The following is a 17,682-nucleotide window of genomic DNA, read 5'->3' as shown; positions in this document are numbered from 1 at the left end:
CCCTCTCCCTCTGCTGCTCCCCAGCAGAGAGCTTGTGCTCTCTGTGTCAGATAAAGAAATAAAATATTTAATTTAAAAAAAAGAAAAGAAAAAAATGTCAGGACCATAGTAGGTATTCAAATATTATAAGTGGGGTTAGTGGGCTCCTAAATGGGAGAGTTGTTACAAGACTCTCCCGATACTGATCTTCAAATAGCCTCTAAGAATCTTTTCTAAACAGGGATCCCTGGGTGGCGCAGCGGTTTGGCGCCTGCCTTTGGCCCAGGGCGCGATCCTGGAGACCCGGGATCGAATCCCACATCGGGCTCCCGGTGCATGGAGCCTGCTTCTCCCTCTGCCTGTGTCTCTGCCTCTCTCTCTCTCTCTCTGTGACTATCATAAATAAATAATAAAATAAATAAAATAAAATAAAAATAAAGAATCTTTTCTAAACAGATTATACCAGATTTAGCACCTAGACCCAGGTTTGAATCTTTTAATTTCTCTAATTCTCAGCTTCCCAATATGTAAAATTTGATCATACTAATACCTATCACTTCACATGGCCACCCAAGGGATCAAGTGCAAAGCACCAAAGCACAGTATCAGGTTTAGAGTAAGGAAGTATTCAAATCGCATTGAATTAACTAATTTAAGGAGTACATGCTAAACAGACATTTACACAAGGGTTAAGAGTAACTCAGCAAAGTTAATATGAAACTTGTAAATCTGAACTCTAATTCAATACTCTTCTTTCAGAGGACGTATTTCACTAGGTATTCATATCAGCTATGAGGAGACACATAAAAGCTTCAGGCAAGTCCAACACCATGCATGTATTGCCCCAACACTACTAAACCCCTAACACATCTCAAGCTTTGTGTCTATTTTTATAAATGTTGTGCTGATCTTCTGCCACTAGGCAAAGCCTGAAACCTCAAAGTCATTACCTTATTTTAACCAATCAACAAATGTATTAGGTAGTTATCTTATTTTACAAATAAGAAGGCAGGCTTACTAAAGTTAAGTAGCTTACCCACAGATAAAAAGCCAGATCTGCATTACTCCAAAGGTAATGCTCATCCCACCTCATGTGCCTAGCAAGGACACCTCTACAAAGCACTGTGTAATCTGGATGACCATATTTGCCAGTCTAAAAGATCAATCATATCACCCATCAAAGATAGTACTATCTTCCTGACAAAACTAATCCCTTTGCAGGCAGAGTACTTACACATTCTGAGGACTGTCTAGTCCTTATGGACTGATCACCTTGTTGCTGAGCAGAACCAGCCACTTGTTGGGCATTTACAAGGTTGCGGACCAGCTGGGCTGCTAAGAGAAGACATAAGAAAGAAAATCAACAGAGAAAAAAACTAAGAAATGACAATCAATAAACTCCCTTCCTCTGTTAAGAGTTTCAAATCCTTCTGACTTTATAAACTTGGACTTTTAAATTATTATTACATTTGTGAAGGACTTATAACAACTAGTATTTTTAAAACCATTTTTCAATCATGCAAATCACCAAAAAAAAAAAAAAAAAAAACTGGCAGTAGAAACAAGAACAAAAAGACATATACTTCTTTTCTATAGGAGATGATATATTTAAGAAAACCTTCTGCAACAAGAATCTGAGTAACTGGAAATCATCACTTCTAAATATTCTATTTTTTCTTTCATTGAACTCTCATTGGGGTTTCTAGTTCTTAAAATTACGGAAAAAAAAATTACTTACAAATTATAACAGGAACAGATCTCTCTCATACATAATAGTAATGGGAAGAGATATAATTTCTCCTGTACATGTTCCCAGAAAAAAAAACTTCTGTTAACTTTTGGAGGAAAAAAAAATTTAATTTCTATTAACTTTCCTAGGGAAAGAATAAAGGATGTAACTGAAATAACAGAATACTTAAAGGGAGTTTACTGAATACAACAGACTGTTAAGACTTTAATAGTGAATGTATCTGAGTACTGTCTAAAATAAAGGCTGTCTAAATTTTCTCTCTTTAAGAAATTGTAAGGTCCAAAATCATACAGCTAAGTTTGGAACAGAGAGGAATCAGAGTCCTTAGAATGACATCAACACAAATGACCTTATTTCTACCAAAAACTATTTTTGGTCTTTTCTATTTACCTGCCACACTGCTGTTCCTCTGACGGGCCAGCTTGACCTCTGGGCACTCTCTTCGTACATGTCCTGCATCTCCACATATAAAGCATCTGAGGTCTCTGGGGTCTCTAAACTCTCGACTGTCATGGAGGTCTCGGGGGTCAACAAGGTCTCGTGAATCCTTCTCCTCTTCATTTCCATCCTTCTCTTCTTCACTGTCTTTCTTCTTTAGTCTAAACAGTAAACTGCTGATACCAATAATGTGGGGGCTAGGGACTTGTAAACTGAGTGAAGCACAGAACAACCTAAACTATACAAAAGTTTCACAATAAAGGGATTAACATGCCCATTGTTTCATGCACCTTTTTTTAAGGCAAAATAACTCACATTTAGAGCACACCTACTCATATGGCAGAAACTGGGTATTCCAGTAGCTTCATAATATCAAATTAGAAAAAACTTTAATATCAAATTGTAATCTTATAACAATATTTAAGAGGTTGGTATTTATTATCTCCATTTTACAGAGGGAAAAGCTGATGCTTAAAGAAAGTGTCTTCTCTAAATTTAAGTCAGCATATAGCACTGATTGAACCTAGGAGTTAATACTCTCTGAAAAGTTCTAAGCTCTTTATACTACACAAGCCTTGATAACTAAAGAAAGAATTTTCCTGGCCTATTAAGCAGAGTATATAGAATATAGGAAGATATATTTGATAATTATATTTTTGGGGGTATAGAGGATGTATATTCCTCAAGGTATATATTATATAGGTATACCTCAAATATCTCACAGATTCAATTATATTTCAATTACTAATTTGCAGGACTGGAAGGTACTCAGCAAGAACCCCATGACTTGGTCATATTTTTTTCTGGGCTCCTGGCACAGTTCCCAGTAGAGTAGGTATCAATAAATGCTTCTTCAATTTAAAAAAAAAAAAAAAAAAAAAACCTCAAAAAACAAAAATTGAATGCATTAATGAATACATGAACAAATGAATGAGATACTACTATGCCATGAATAAATATCATTTTGTAACAAAATTCCACTCCAATACACATTTTACCTAACATCCAATTTAAAGCCCTGAACTTTCTCACTTATATATGAGCACAGTTATAGCTACAATTGGCCTCACATTTATTTTCCCTGTAATGTTGATATACAATCATTTGCCAACCTTCTCCTTTTAGGGCAGTCTTTCATGTAGTGGCCTATTTTTCCACACACACGACAACATCGATCATTGGGAGCCAGTTCTCCATCTGTTAGCACTCGGGAATCAAAGAAGTATTCCTAGAGAGAAAATAAAACTTTACTAGAAAAAAAAACCACTATGAATTTTGGAATCCAAATGGAAAGAAGACCAATATGCAAAAGTGGTTTTAAAAAAGGAAATAGGAATGCCTGGGTGGCTCAGTGGTTGAGCGTCTGCCTTTGGCTCAGGGCGTGATCCTGGGATCCCGATTGAGTCCCACATTGGGCTCCTTGCATGGAGCCTGCTTCTCCCTCTGCCTGTGTCTCTGCCTCTTTCTCTCTGTGTCTCTCATGAATAAATATCTTAAAAAAAAAACTCGCTATCAAAAAACAAAAACAAAAAAGGAAATGAATGGGGTGCCTAGGTCACTCAGTTGGTTAAGCATCTGCCTTTAGCTCAGGTGATGATCCCAGAGTCCGGGGATCGAGCCCGTGTTGGGCTCCCTGCTCAGCCAGGAGTCTGCTTGTCCCTCTCCCTCTGCCCTGTTCATTCTGTCTCCTTCTGTCAAATAAATAAATAAAATCTTAAAAAAAAAGGAAATAAATATCAACAAATTATTTCACTGTTATTAAAACCATGATATGAAAATAAGATTAAAAATTATCATCATCAGGGGATCCCTGGGTGGCGCAGCGGTTTGGCGCCTGCCTTTGGCCCAGGGCGCGATCCTGGAGACCCGGGATCGAATCCCATGTCGGGCTCCCAGTGCATGGAGCCTGCTTCTCCCTCTGCCTGTGTCTCTGCCTCTCTCTCTCTGTGTGTGTGACTATCATAAATTTAAAAAAAAAAAAATTATCATCATCAGGACCCCAGGGTGACTCAGGTGGTTGAGCAGCTTGGCTCTTGATTTCAGTTCAGGTCATGATCTCACGGGTTGTGGGATCCAGACCCCAGTCAGGCTCCATACTCAGCTCGGATTCTCCTCCTCCTTTTCCCTCTGTCCTTCCCTCTGTTCTCTCTCTCAAATAAATCAAGAAAAGAAATTATCATCATCATCAATATCACAGTTGCTAATGGTGCCACTTTACATCCACATTATTTCTTCATTCATCTGTGGCATCTTTGCCTAATAACTTATTAAAGTAGAAACTATTTTCATCCTCACTTACAGATGAAGAAATAGAAGCTCGTAGAGTTGGAGTCATTTACCCATAGTAAAAAAGCTGGTAAGTAAACAGGATTTCAAGCTAAGTTGGTCTGACTACAAATCTCCTGCTTTTTGCCTCAAGAAGGCTATTTTGAAAAAAAGAATTTTTTTTTTTTAAAAGATTTTATTTGAGAGAGAGCAATCACAAGCAGGGGACAGGGGTAAAGGAACCAGCAGAATCCCTGCTGAACAGGGAGCCTGATGCAGGACTCAATTCCAGGACTCTGAAATCATGACCTGAGCTGAAGGCAGACACTTAGCTGACTGAGCCACCCAGATGCCCCAAGAATTATTCTCTTTACAAAAGACCTCTCTGTAAATAAAGCAATCCTCTGGTTTATTTAAAATATGATTGGATTTGCATTATAACATTTTAAGAACATGTAACATTTAAGAGAAGGTACAGAACCAATACAAAGTAAATAATTTTCCCAAGTTATAGAAGTAGCAGGATCGTATTTTCTTTATCCTACCACCTAGCATAATAAACTAAGTTTTAGTTTAGTTTTGTTTTGCACTATCACAAGGACCAGTTTGTCCTAACAGTACCCACGTCCCTGGAAGACAAAAGAACATATCCACTTAGCACTCTTCAAATCTACTTAAAGTCAAAGATAAAAGTATAAGAGACACACCTACTAGGATGGCTATCATAAAAAAAAGAAAGGATGTAGATGAAATGGATCCATACATATTGGCGGTGGGAATGTAAAATAACACAGATGCTTTAAAAAAAAGTCTGTCAGCACCTCAGAAAGTTAAACATACATTTGTCAAAATGAACCCAGCAATTCTACTGTTAGGTATATACCCAAAACAAATTAAAATACACATCCACACAAAAATTTGTGCAGAAATATTCACAGCAGCATTACTCATAAGAGCCAAGAAGTAGAAACAACTCAAATGTCCATCATAGGTGATGAATGGATAAATAAAATGTAATATATATTCCATTTAATGGAATACTGTTCAATCATAAAAAGGAATGAAGTGGTGATACATGGTACAACATGAACGGTGGTGATACATGTACAACATGAACGAACTCTGAGAACATTAGGCCAAGTGAAAGAAGCCAGTCACAAAAGGCTACATGTTTTATGGTTCCATTTATATGAAATGTCCTCATTGACAAACCTATAAAAACAAAAAAAGGGTCAGTGGTGCAAAGGAATTTAAAATATATGCCAGGAGCAGACCAGGAAATCTAAGTTAAGTGGGAAGAAAAATGAAGACAGAAGATAGCTGACAGAATGGGAGAAAATGAGTCAGAATAGTAGAGGACATAATAATGTAAATAGATGAAAAGAGAATATGTGAGTGAGCAAAAAATATGAATGAATAGAAAATATACTTGTCTTCATTTTCAGTAATATAGGAATGAAACACATCTATTTTGTATCCCTACAAGCCTAGCCAGTACATAGGAGAGAAATCAATAAATATGCATCAAAAGAATAAATTTTACTATGGAAAGTATAGGTATGAAAGACTTTGTTTTTATTTATTTATTTTTAGTATGAAAGACTTTAAAGGATATTTTCTACAGTATCAGTTATAACACTGATATAATAAAAACAATTTAAATGTCCACCAAAGGAGAATAAACTAGTATACACAAGCCATAGAATACTATATATTGACTTTTAAAACAGAAAAAAGTAGATCAAAAAATTGTTAGCAGACTCACAGGCCCCTTCAGACAGGCCCCACTGATGTTTGGGTCTTACTGCAAATGATATTCAAGACCGAAGACTGATATCTACTAGGACTACTTATACTGAGTTATTAAGAGCTGCTAAAATTTTGTATTCATAGACTAAAGTTATTAGCACATTTACAGTTTACTAAGGACTCTAATATTCTACTAAAAAAGTCTGACAACATGAAATTGCTAGGTTCCTATGGAACATATACATATACACACTAATAGTTGGAATTCCTACAATTTTCAGGTAAAATGCTTTATTAGTGTATCAGCAGATTTATTTTGATCTGACTGTGCTCTTCATATATTATTTTTAATTAGTATGTTAGTAAAATTATTGTTGATTTTCCTTTTGTTTGACATTTTGTTCTTACACAACTTTGATGTCATTTCAAATTTTACTGTTATTTTCTATCTCTCCATTATAATTATTATCACCACCACCCCATAAGGTGCAGGATAATATGAAATGTCTGAGAAGTAATGCTACAAGGGAAAACAGCTGTAGACTCTTCTGCTTTTCTCACCCTACATCCCAAAGAAAGAGTACAGAAACTGTACTGAACAAGATCAAGGATATTCGTTATGTAATAGAAGAGACATTTTCTCTCGAGATTGCTTCTCTTGGAAGTTTCTTTTTCTGTGAACCTTAGACCTTCTCCCATTAGAAAGCAACCAAAAACCAGAGTGAGACCAAGAGGAATGGGAAATACTATGCCACCAAGTTTAGGCAAAAGGAATTCTCTCAGTTCCACACCATCAAATTCGGCTATCTCAAAATTAGAGCAGAAGTCTCAGCAAGTAAGGAAGTATTTCTTTGGTGTTGTCCTCTTTATATCTTCATCAAGATTTCTAAAGATGGAAGGGGGCAGTGGGCAGCACCTCAAATTCAAAATTTAAGGATACTGACTCTTGACTACCTTCATTCATTCAACAAATGTTTATTTGGTACATGCAATGTGCCATCTTACCAGATACTGGAGATATGATGGTGAAGAGACATAACAGACCCTGTCCTCATGGAACTATGTTAGTCTAATGAGAAAGACAGAATTCAACAAAGAGACACACAAAATTTCGCAAACAGTTATCTCATTATGAACTATGGTAAGTGCAATAAAAAAAAAAAAATAGGGAGCGTATAATTATCCCGTTCCCCTATTTCTAACACCAACTTGGAAATAGGATAAGGTCTCCTATATTACGAAAAAAGCAATTCTATAAGAAAGACTCAGAATTCAAATTATGGTGACTTACAGCTTCTCTGCCAATGAGTGGATAAAAAGGGGTACCAAAAAGTTTCCTTCCATTGATAAATGCCTTCATGATAAAATTGGTCACTATTTAAAAAAGAAAAAAAAAATAAAGATGCAGACTTTAATGTGCAAAAGCTTTAAAAACAGGGTATCTGTATATTTAAAACTTACTTTTTCTAGATACTCCAGCACCAAGGTTATGATTCAAGTCAAAAGGATCTAGAAAATAAATATTTCTTTTTTAATTAGGAATTATGCTCGTTACAACATAAAATATACATAGGAGCCATAACTAGAGACTAACACTACATAATCAGACCATTCAAGTGAGCAAGTTATTCTTCTAAAATTATAGATTAAAAAAGACAGAAACTGGGGGTGGGGGAGGGAAAAAAGTAATAAAAGGGTCAAAACATAAAAATCAAGAGGAAGAATCTTCCAAAGTCTAATGTGTTTTTAGTTTTTCCTTCAATTTCCTTGCCAAATGAAAGTCTGGCTTTTTGTTTGGTTTTGTTCCTCAGTTAATGTCAGCTAAATGATTACCTTCAATTGCAATGCATTTGGATGTCCACTGCTTCTCAAAAGTTGTCAACAGCTTTTTCTGCCGAATGCTAATTACATATTCCTTAAAATCAAACTCTTCAGTATAGAAGCGAAGCAGTCCCAACCAAAGCTCTCCTAAGGTTTCTGTGTTCTTTCCAAGTGAAGGTAAACGCTTTTTCTATAGGTAAGAAAAAAGAGAGAGATGTCTATACTTACCCAAAATATGTACCTTAAGTATAAGCAAAATTATTAAATTATGCAAATCCTAACACATATCAGTGAGCATTCTATAAAGACTGAAAAAAATTACCAGTTCTTCTGTTTTATCAAAGAAAAATGCATTCCATCCATCAACCATTCTCTGTGGAATCTGTTTTCCATCAAAGATCTGTAAAAACAATTTTATTTATTATCAGATTTTAAGTTTTATAAAGCAAATGCCTAAGTATCTTCATATCATTTTAGAATGTACCCATAAAAGATACTGAGATACTTCTTTCCAAAAGGAACATGTCAGGATGGTATAATTTGATGCCAAGGTATTAATGAATAAAATGTATCTGGAAGATCAAAGCTGGGAAAGGATATCTTAAGAGCATGAGACTTTCCAAATAACATATTTGATGTTACCTATTTTGCCTGTCAAAACCCATCCAGCCCAGGACTAATGAAGTAAAACTAAAGAAAAAAAAAAAAAAAAAAACAATGAAAACTATATTTTCATCTAAGGATCATAGATGTATAAATACATAATACCTATTGATTTGTACACCCAAAGGAAATCAACAGAACTGTATGTTTTGGGGAAGAGCTCTAGTATTTTTAAACAGTTATCTGTATCAGATGAGGCTAAAAAAGTCCCTGGGTATTGATTTTTTTGAAGAGAAAATTAGGTAGCTTTTTCTGACATCTCTCTAACACCTGGATAAAAACTATAAAATCTTCATGAATAATTACTCATTGTGAGGAAAGGGGTGGTGGTGGTGGTGCAATGCTACTAGAAGAAAAGTATCCTGTGTAAGAGGAGTTCTTTAAAAAAGATGCAATAAAGTAAAAAGTTGTAACAGGCTCACCGTCAGCCGACCTCATTTCTAGTCTTAGTCCTGCCTAGTAGTGACTCTAGACAAGACAATTATTCTCCTAAAATCTTAAGTTTTCCCAACGAAAATGAGAGACTAGATTAATTAGGTCAGTTGTTATCAAATTTTATTTGTCTTTTAAGCTATAGAATTTTTTCTTAAGAGGAATCTTCCCGGAAGCTTAAAACAGATAAAAGTAGTACTTTAAATAGAAAGCTGAGTGGAGAAAACATACCCCATTTTTATCTTACCTTGCTTCTCATACATACACTAATGAGCACCTACAGCTTGCCAGAAAATACTTTAAAACCATCAGATAAGGTGGTCCCCATCACCCCTTGCATTTTAGGTGGCACAGTGATTTACAAAATTAACATGTCTGGCCCCTCTAATCTTACTCTCAGGTTTAAATTTCTCATAAGCAAAAACTGTAACTTAATTCTGGAGCCAAAATTCCTACTACATCAAAGTCTGTCATACAGAAAATACTTAATACAGGTTTGTTGAATGAATGTATTTACTCCAAAAGCATGTTTACAAAAAGATGAAGTTTCCAGAAACTTAGGCTCATAAGCTGTTTTTGAGAGAGCAAGTGCACACGTAAGCACACGCATGCAAAGGAGGAGGGACAAAGGGAAACAGAGACTCTCAGACTTCCTGCTGAGTGTGGAACCCAAGGCACTGCTCCATCTCACAAGCCATCATGACCTGAGCCAAAATCAAGAGGCAGACACTTAACTGAACCACCTAGGCTCCCCAGTTGCTTTTTAAATTTATGTAACTTACATACAATTACTATCTACCATAAATTCTGACACTTCATAAAAGAAACATGGGAAAGCCTAGAATACCTACAACAAATTCTGCCCTGAAAAATGAAATAAAGGTATTAAAGAAATCAAAGTATAATTTTACCATTATAGGATATTTTACCCTTATAGATGTTATTATAGGTTTACATGGGAATAATACAGGCTACGTCTTTTGACCCTGATTCTTTTTAATGTAATTCTTATTTTTGACTAAGAACCATAATCCAAGCCCAACTATGTTGGCTGATAACATGGTAAATGGACCCTGTGGGCACTGGAAGATGTTTAATCACTGATTTGCCTATATTTTTTATGAGCTCTCATATTTCATTTCCTAATTTTACACTGTTTCAGGCCTTAGGATTAATGTTATCCTCCCTTTCTCTTTCACACACACACACACACACACACACTCACACACACAATTTCTCTTTCCATTTCTCTCTTCTCTTTCACTCAACACTAATCATCCTCTACTCAACCTCTCAGTCCTTCCTCTAAAAACCTCAAGAAACAATCATATTTGTACAAGGAGATCCTGTACATTTCCACAATTACTTTCATATTTAATTGTAGTATTTTAGGATCTGCTGCTATATTTAAATTGCAATATTTTAGTTGTGGTAAAATACACATAACAAAAATGATCATGATGGTAAATTTTATAATATTCAGTTCAGTGGCATTAAGTACACTCACACTGTTGTGTACCATCACCACCATCCATCTACAGAATTCTTTTCATCTTGCAAAAATAAAACTGATACTATTAAGCAATGATTTCCCCGTTCCTCCCTCTCCTAGACCCTGAAAACCACATTCTACTTTCCATCTCCATGTGTTTGACCACCCTATATAAAGTAGAATCATACAATATTTACCCTTTAGTGACTAGTTTACTTCCCTTAGCATAATGTCCTCAAGAGTCATCCATTCAATTGCAATTTTTAAGCTGGTATGAGCTTAGAAAACATGGAAGTTCATAATATCAAGTGTGATTAACAATCCCTAACCCTCTTTTAATATCTTTACACGAAAATTTACTTTTACATATGATGATTTTCTAGAATACAGCAAAATCATTCTGCTGAGGAAAGCTCCTTTTGACCTAAAGAACTTTGTGTTATTAACCATGAAAAATATACTTCTCAGAGTCTTACTTATACTCAGTCACTTCAAGTCTAGGTTCAATTACAAATGGAGTCAAAGATCAACAGCTTCATTAAACATATCCTTACCCTTAAAAGTTGATCGATGTCAATGACCAATACTTAAATGATGCCAGAGCAATGGACAATGGGGTCCCATATGACAAGCAAAAAAGGCCAGAAGCAAAAATCCATATATCATCAGTTCATATGTATCACAAAGCCCCCCACAATCAGAGCTCATTATGATGGAAAACATTCCATGGACTGTCTCTCATTTCATCAAGCACTGTTAAGCAGATAATGGGAGAGTTCTTGAAGTTGGCTACTACAGTCCTATCTATATTTTTCCAATATTATTCCAATAATAATATTAATAAAGATGCTAATGATAGTACTAGTAATAATAAAGCAAGCACCATTTATGAACACCTACCTTAGAACCCACTATAATTCAAAGGCATTTGACTTCTCTGTTCCTTATAACAGTATACTGAAATAATACTATTATTACATTAATACTGTTGATGAAACTTGGACTAGTGGCAGTCAGGCAGCTTATTGAAGGCCACAATGTCAGAATTAGAATTCAGATAGGGTATTTCTGGCTTCAAAATCACGCCCCTGCTCTTTCCATTATATAGTACTGCCTGAGTGACTCCTCATTCATGGGAATGAGAACACAGACAAACCACCATGAAAACAAAATTTGTGTGCCATCTGAGTTAATCACTGTGTTCTGTCAAAGTCATAGCAAATTACAGTAAATGGCTGCTGTGATATTGCTGGGTAATAATGCATTTAAGATACCCAAATTTAAAGCCTTAACAATAGTTCGACTAATACACAGAATGACCTTGGCCTTGTCAGGCCTCCTTAATTCGTGTTAAATTTTAAATATCCTACTGTGAACAACCTTGTTAAAAATTACATCACTCAACGTAGATTCAGCAACTTAAAATTTTGTCAGGAAAGGACATTTGAAATTTTTGTTTCTTCTTTACTGTTAATTTAAAAGGAGGAATAAAGGCTGCTATAAGCATATGGCATTCATTAGAACTTTTTAAAACTTACTAAGGCCAGCTGACATCCACCATATGGCTTGCTTATTTTGTGATTTTCTTCTCTGCCAGGACTATTGGTATGTGAAAAGTCAGAATATATGATTTACCAAACAATTCTGATGCTTCTCTCTTACTTCAAAATAATCACCTTTCTAAGGATACCAGAACCGGATCCTCCCAAATGCTTGCAAATATACTTTGTCCAAAAATGAGGAGGAACAGAGAGATGATTAAGAACTCCTTTGAGCCTATTTCAGAGTATAAATTGGCTACCAAAAGGGAACCCATGAATTACCAAATCTGATGAACAGTAGGTTTCTTCTGACGTACATTCTTATGCTTGATGCAATTAATATGACCTTACAGAGATGAGTAAGAATTTCCTTGGGTTTTTTTCCTCAACCAAAATTCACAAAGTCAACCAAAGTACACACAAGAATATACCAAACTTCACTGCCAGGCAGGAGCAGCGAGAATACTATGGAGAGAAAACACTTTACACTTGCCATCTGAGACCAGAATGTATGCATTCGTGGGCCATACGACTTCCACCATCATCTGCAACATTCTAAGACTGAAATACAAACACACTATGGAAGATATTCAATAGTTTTGTCATCTAAAATTCTTTTGGCAGTCTATATGCCCCCATAATGAATTTTTCAAAAAGGTTCACTATGTGATTATACCATGAAGAGAAGAAGAAAACTTAGGATGTCCATGCTGGAAAAATCCTTCATGGCCTCATAAACTGACCAAGGCCTACTGTGTTTAATGTTTTCACAAGAAACTCCTTTCCAGTTTTCTTAAACACCTACCTCTTGTAGAACTGGGATAACAGGTGGTTTTCTTTGCTGTAGAAAGTACAGCACCATAAGGATATAAGCATATGAAGATAAACTTCCCCTGGAAGCATCTCCAATGTCACATCGCTAAAGAAACATAACAATGATTGAAAATAAAACTTCAGAATCTTATTCCATGCAGAAATACTGACTACTCTAAGATGCTACTTTTTTTATCCCATCAAATTGTCAAATATCTGTAAGTTAAATAACAAACTATTATGAGGGTGGGTAAACAGGCACTCTCATACATTACAGATGACAATACAAATTAGCAAAAAATCTATGAAGAATAATATGATAGTATCAAAATTACAAAAGCAATCTCACTATTAACCTAGCAATTATAAGACGTTACCCTGCAAGCACACCAAAAAAATGTGAAATAACTAAAGTTTTTTAAATCACAGCACACTGTTGTTTGAGATTAAAAAATAATAATAATAAAGCATAGGTTTTAAACAACCGATGACCACAGAACTGAACAGGCTGTAGTCATTAAAAAAAAAAAAAAAAAAAACAAGAAAGGAAAAAAAAAAAGAAGACAAAAGCTTTAGTATACTAATAGGAAATAATTTCCAATATCTATTGATCAGTGAGAAAAGCAAAGAACAAAACAACATTTTTAGCAGAGCTGTACCCGTCATAAAAAGGAGATAAGAAACATATGTATTTGCTTATACTGGTATATTTCCAGAAGAATACAGAGGAACTTTTAACACCAGTTGTCCCCAGCAAGAGGCACTGGCTGGCTAGGAGACAGGTGTAGAAGGGAGATTTTTCCACCAGAAATCCCTTTAGACTTTTGAACCACATGAATAAGTTGACTATTCCAAACAAATTTTTAATTAAAAATAAATCCTAAAAGAATCCTCAGAAACTGCCTTGAGTAAGACTTTAGCTGATATTATATAAAGGGGGAAGAATGATTTCTCTGACATGAAAGCCTTAGTTTCATTACGACAACTCCACTGAAGTACAGAACCATTTTGCTAAAGGTGTTCTGTGAGGTCAATCTAGAAAAGTAGCCATATCAAATACAATTTGAGGATGTGGCTAAATGCCACTCTTTTCTAAGATGACACCTCTGTCCATATATGGGAGACTTATCTGTCTCCCTGTTGTAGAAAAGTGGATTTTTATTTTTTTTTTAATTTTTATTTACTTATGATAGGCACACAGTGAGAGAGAGAGGCAGAGACACAGGCAGAGGGAGAAGCAGGCTCCATGCACCGGGAGCCCGATGTGGGATTCGATCCCGAATCTCCAGGATCGCGCCCTGGGCCAAAGGCAGGCGCTAAACCGCTGCGCCACCCAGGGATCCCGAAAAATGGATTTTATGAAATGAAAATGCAATAAAGTCACTCGGCTACTAGAAGCCTTCCACCAACACATTCAAAAAATTAACTATTTACTGAGCAGCTATCATAAAGCAGGCACACTAAAGTAGGGTTACAGTTCTCTATCTTCATTGAGTTTACACACTTAGTGCAAAACAAGAAAACAATTCAGTAGCGTAAGTGTTATAATTGGAGAAACACAAGGTTTTATTGGTATTGTTTTGTTTTCTCGGCCAGAAATATTTATAACTAAACCCAAATCTCAGAATTCCTAACCCAGATAGATACTCAAACTAGAATGATATGTCAACTCTCATACCTCGGGCTGAAAATCTTTACTACACTGAGAAATCTTACTACTGAGAATTTACTCAAGTGTTGAACACAGGAATAAAGCACATACATGAAAAAGCTAAGACTCACACTACTCTAAGAGGTATAAACGAGTCATTTATTATTGATTGCTTCCTTTAAAAAACTCAGATAAACAGAACTGAGAAGATATTTTTCACAAGTCTGACATCAGTATATTTCATTTTAAACACTGTATTTTATAACAAAGCAGATCGTTAACCACTTCATAAATACCTTTGCAAACACTTTCATAGTATATCCCAAGTACTGTACTCTAGGATCAATAGCTGCATAAGTAGCTAACATTCTTGTGTTATGTTGAGCCTGAAAAAAAATTACATATTTGAAAGCATTTCAAATTTACTGAACTTATAAATCATAAAAAGTTATTAATACACTCCAAATAGAATATATAATTACAAAACTTAAAATACCTATAAATGAGACAAAAACTAATCTTCATCTGAAGGAAATACCAAGATGATTCCTAAAAATATTTTTGTCTTATAATGCTCACATTTGAAACTTTTAAACATAAATGTATAGACAGGGATCTGTAAACTTCTAAAATGATAAGTGTAAACTACCTGGGTCTATACAGAAAGAGAAACTTACCAATGTATTATATAAACTGATATCACCTTCTAAACCACTTCGTCTATGTTCAAATTTTACTATAGGCACTTTGGCAGTAGTTATAGGCAAAATGTTTCTTAAACCTGATTGAAAACAAACACGAAAACTCCATTAGGTTAAATAATTTTCATAAAAGCTTAAAAATGTTGTGTTTTAAAGCTGTAATTTAAAATTCATACCTGGATGTCTCTTAAGAATTTTTGCCAAATTTTCAATTATTTCCTTACAGTTTAATTTCTAAAAAAACAAAAGAAACAAATAATAAAGTTTGTCTAACTCAATTTGGCCTCATGCAAATTCACTTTAATGAGGCATTTAATACTAGCATTGAAAATCTCCAGCTATAAGCTAAAGTACGTGGCCTAGAGACCTGCAGTATCACCATCATCTGGAAACAATGGAAATGCAGAAATCTCAGGCCTACCCCAGTCTAAAGAATCATAATCTGCATTTTAACAAGATTCCCAGGTAATTCGCAACCACATTAAAGTGTGAGAAGCACAAAGACAGAAGAATAATGTTTTCAAATATGTGAATACATAACTAGAGATGGACCTGGTGAAGACAAACAGTATAGTGTTTAAGAACATAGGCAATGAATTTAGACAAACCTGGTTTCAAACTTCAACTAAGTATTAACTAGCTGCATGACTTTGACCAGATCCTTAACCCCTCAGACCTTCATACTATTCTACAAAGTCAAGGTAACTATAGACTCCTGCCCTATCAAGTAGTTGGAAGGATTGTATGAGACATGTATGTAAAGCATTCAGCAGTATATGCTTGGCACAAAATAAGCACTTTAAATCTGTAAGCTATTTATTGATTAGGGAAAGTAATACAATTATTACCACCATCTACTTCTTCAAGAAAATTCTTACCTCTACAAATTTAAATACATTGATTTTTTTTCAAAACCTGAGACAGCAGAGTTGATATGGTAACAATAAACATAATACAAGGAATAATTCAGGAAGATAATGGCATTATTTTAAAAACTGGATTAAGCCAAATGGTAAATACACATCAGTACCCACATTTACTACTAAAATCACTTTTGCATATCCCCAACATGTCCTTTTTAGCTACAAGAGAGCGGTAGTCATTGCAGCTTAACCTGAGGATTCAAGGGAATCTATAGTTGCTAATTAACACATAATAAAACATAATTTTGGGACTCCTGGATGGCTCAGCAGTTTAGTGCCTGCTTTCAGCCCAGGACCTGATCCTGGAATCCAGGGATCAAGTCCCACATTGGGCTCCCTGCATGGAGCCCACTTCTCCCTCAGCCTGTGTCTCTGCCTCTCTCTGTCTCTCATGAATAAACAATAAATAAATACATAAATACATAAATAAATACATAAATAAATCGTAATTTTTCTCTTTATTATGCAAAGATACAATTTATGCTGAATTTTAGGTTTCAACTGTCTCATCTGGAAGGAAATTTATTTTTTCATTGCTTCAACTTTCCAGTGTGAATGCATAGATTATATATAATAGACAAACCCTTAGTTATTAGAAATCTGATTATTAAATTTACATTGGAGGTATCTAAACTCTAACCTCTTCCCCTGGGTAAAGTCATTTCCCAGTCCCTCAATTCTTGCTCTTCAAAATGGAGAAGGGTAGCCTCTTTCCAAGTAGATGGCATTAAGTACAAGGTTAGTTAAGAAGAACTAAAATATTTACAAATTTTCCATTTTTTGAAAAAGATAAAATGTTAATACCAGAAATAATTTCTTAGGGACAGAAACAAGGATCTACCAGACATCTTTACTCTGCCATCTTTGCTCTGGTTCTAACAATTTAAAAGCTACCTTATGAAAAAATTTTCAGAAACATAGGTACACTATTCTGCTGAATTCTTTTATAATACAACAGAGGCTATACTGACACAACTACAGATGCCAGAAGCTTGGCCACACCCCAATGTTGCAAGCAGTCCCTGGTTTTGAGACATAAATTCCAACAGCTATGTTGGTAAAGAAAAGAGCAACTACAGGGATCCTCTCCTTTCCAGTTGCTGCTAGGAAGGCCTGGGATACTTCCCTGTCCAATCAGTCCCTTTCTTTACTGGAGCTTGGACAATGTTTCTACTGCTGGAGGCTGGTATACGAAGAAAGCAAGCCTAAGTACCCACTCTCACTGCTAAGACTGCTCTGGGGGAAGGTCTGCTGCTGGCATCTCACAGTGAAACTCCCAAAAGTAGTGGTTAGGTTCTACAGTACTATTAGTACTATATTTCAGCTACATTATGGGTTAAATAAATTACAGAGAAGCAATGAGATACAATGGAAAGAGCATGAACTGTGGAGTCAGACAGACCTGGGTACGAATCCCGGCTCCAACATTTACTAGCTGTGTGAACTTGGGCAAGTCAGTTTATC

General features: G+C 35.4%; 1 protein-coding gene across 10 annotated transcripts in view; it reads right to left on the bottom strand.

Annotated features, from left to right (window-relative positions):
* The window catches only part of TUT4 (terminal uridylyl transferase 4), a 114,431-nt gene that overhangs the window by 9,815 nt on the left and 86,934 nt on the right, over positions 1-17,682 (bottom strand). For 6 of the 10 annotated variants that reach the window (XM_055341731.1, XM_055341735.1, XM_055341739.1 and 3 more), the window contains 11 exons: positions 15,472-15,529; positions 15,272-15,375; positions 14,891-14,980; positions 12,936-13,049; positions 8,325-8,402; positions 8,015-8,192; positions 7,643-7,690; positions 7,473-7,555; positions 3,280-3,395; positions 2,120-2,343; positions 1,214-1,314 (listed from right to left, as the gene is read on the bottom strand). In XM_055341731.1, the coding sequence (XP_055197706.1) occupies positions 1,214-1,314; positions 2,120-2,343; positions 3,280-3,395; positions 7,473-7,555; positions 7,643-7,690; positions 8,015-8,192; positions 8,325-8,402; positions 12,936-13,049; positions 14,891-14,980; positions 15,272-15,375; positions 15,472-15,529 (1,194 nt within the window). The remainder of the gene's footprint in view (positions 1-1,213; positions 1,315-2,119; positions 2,344-3,279; positions 3,396-7,472; positions 7,556-7,642; positions 7,691-8,014; positions 8,193-8,324; positions 8,403-12,935; positions 13,050-14,890; positions 14,981-15,271; positions 15,376-15,471; positions 15,530-17,682) is intronic. The other 4 variants (XM_055341733.1, XM_055341737.1, XM_055341734.1 and 1 more) reach the window with 2 other exon arrangements.

The sequence above is a fragment of the Nyctereutes procyonoides genome, unplaced genomic scaffold, assembly GCF_905146905.1.
Source record: "Nyctereutes procyonoides isolate TBG_1078 unplaced genomic scaffold, NYPRO_anot_genome, whole genome shotgun sequence".
NCBI lineage: Eukaryota > Metazoa > Chordata > Mammalia > Carnivora > Canidae > Nyctereutes > Nyctereutes procyonoides.
Note: the sequence above shows the minus strand (reverse complement) of the source record. Positions and strands in the feature narration are given on the sequence as shown.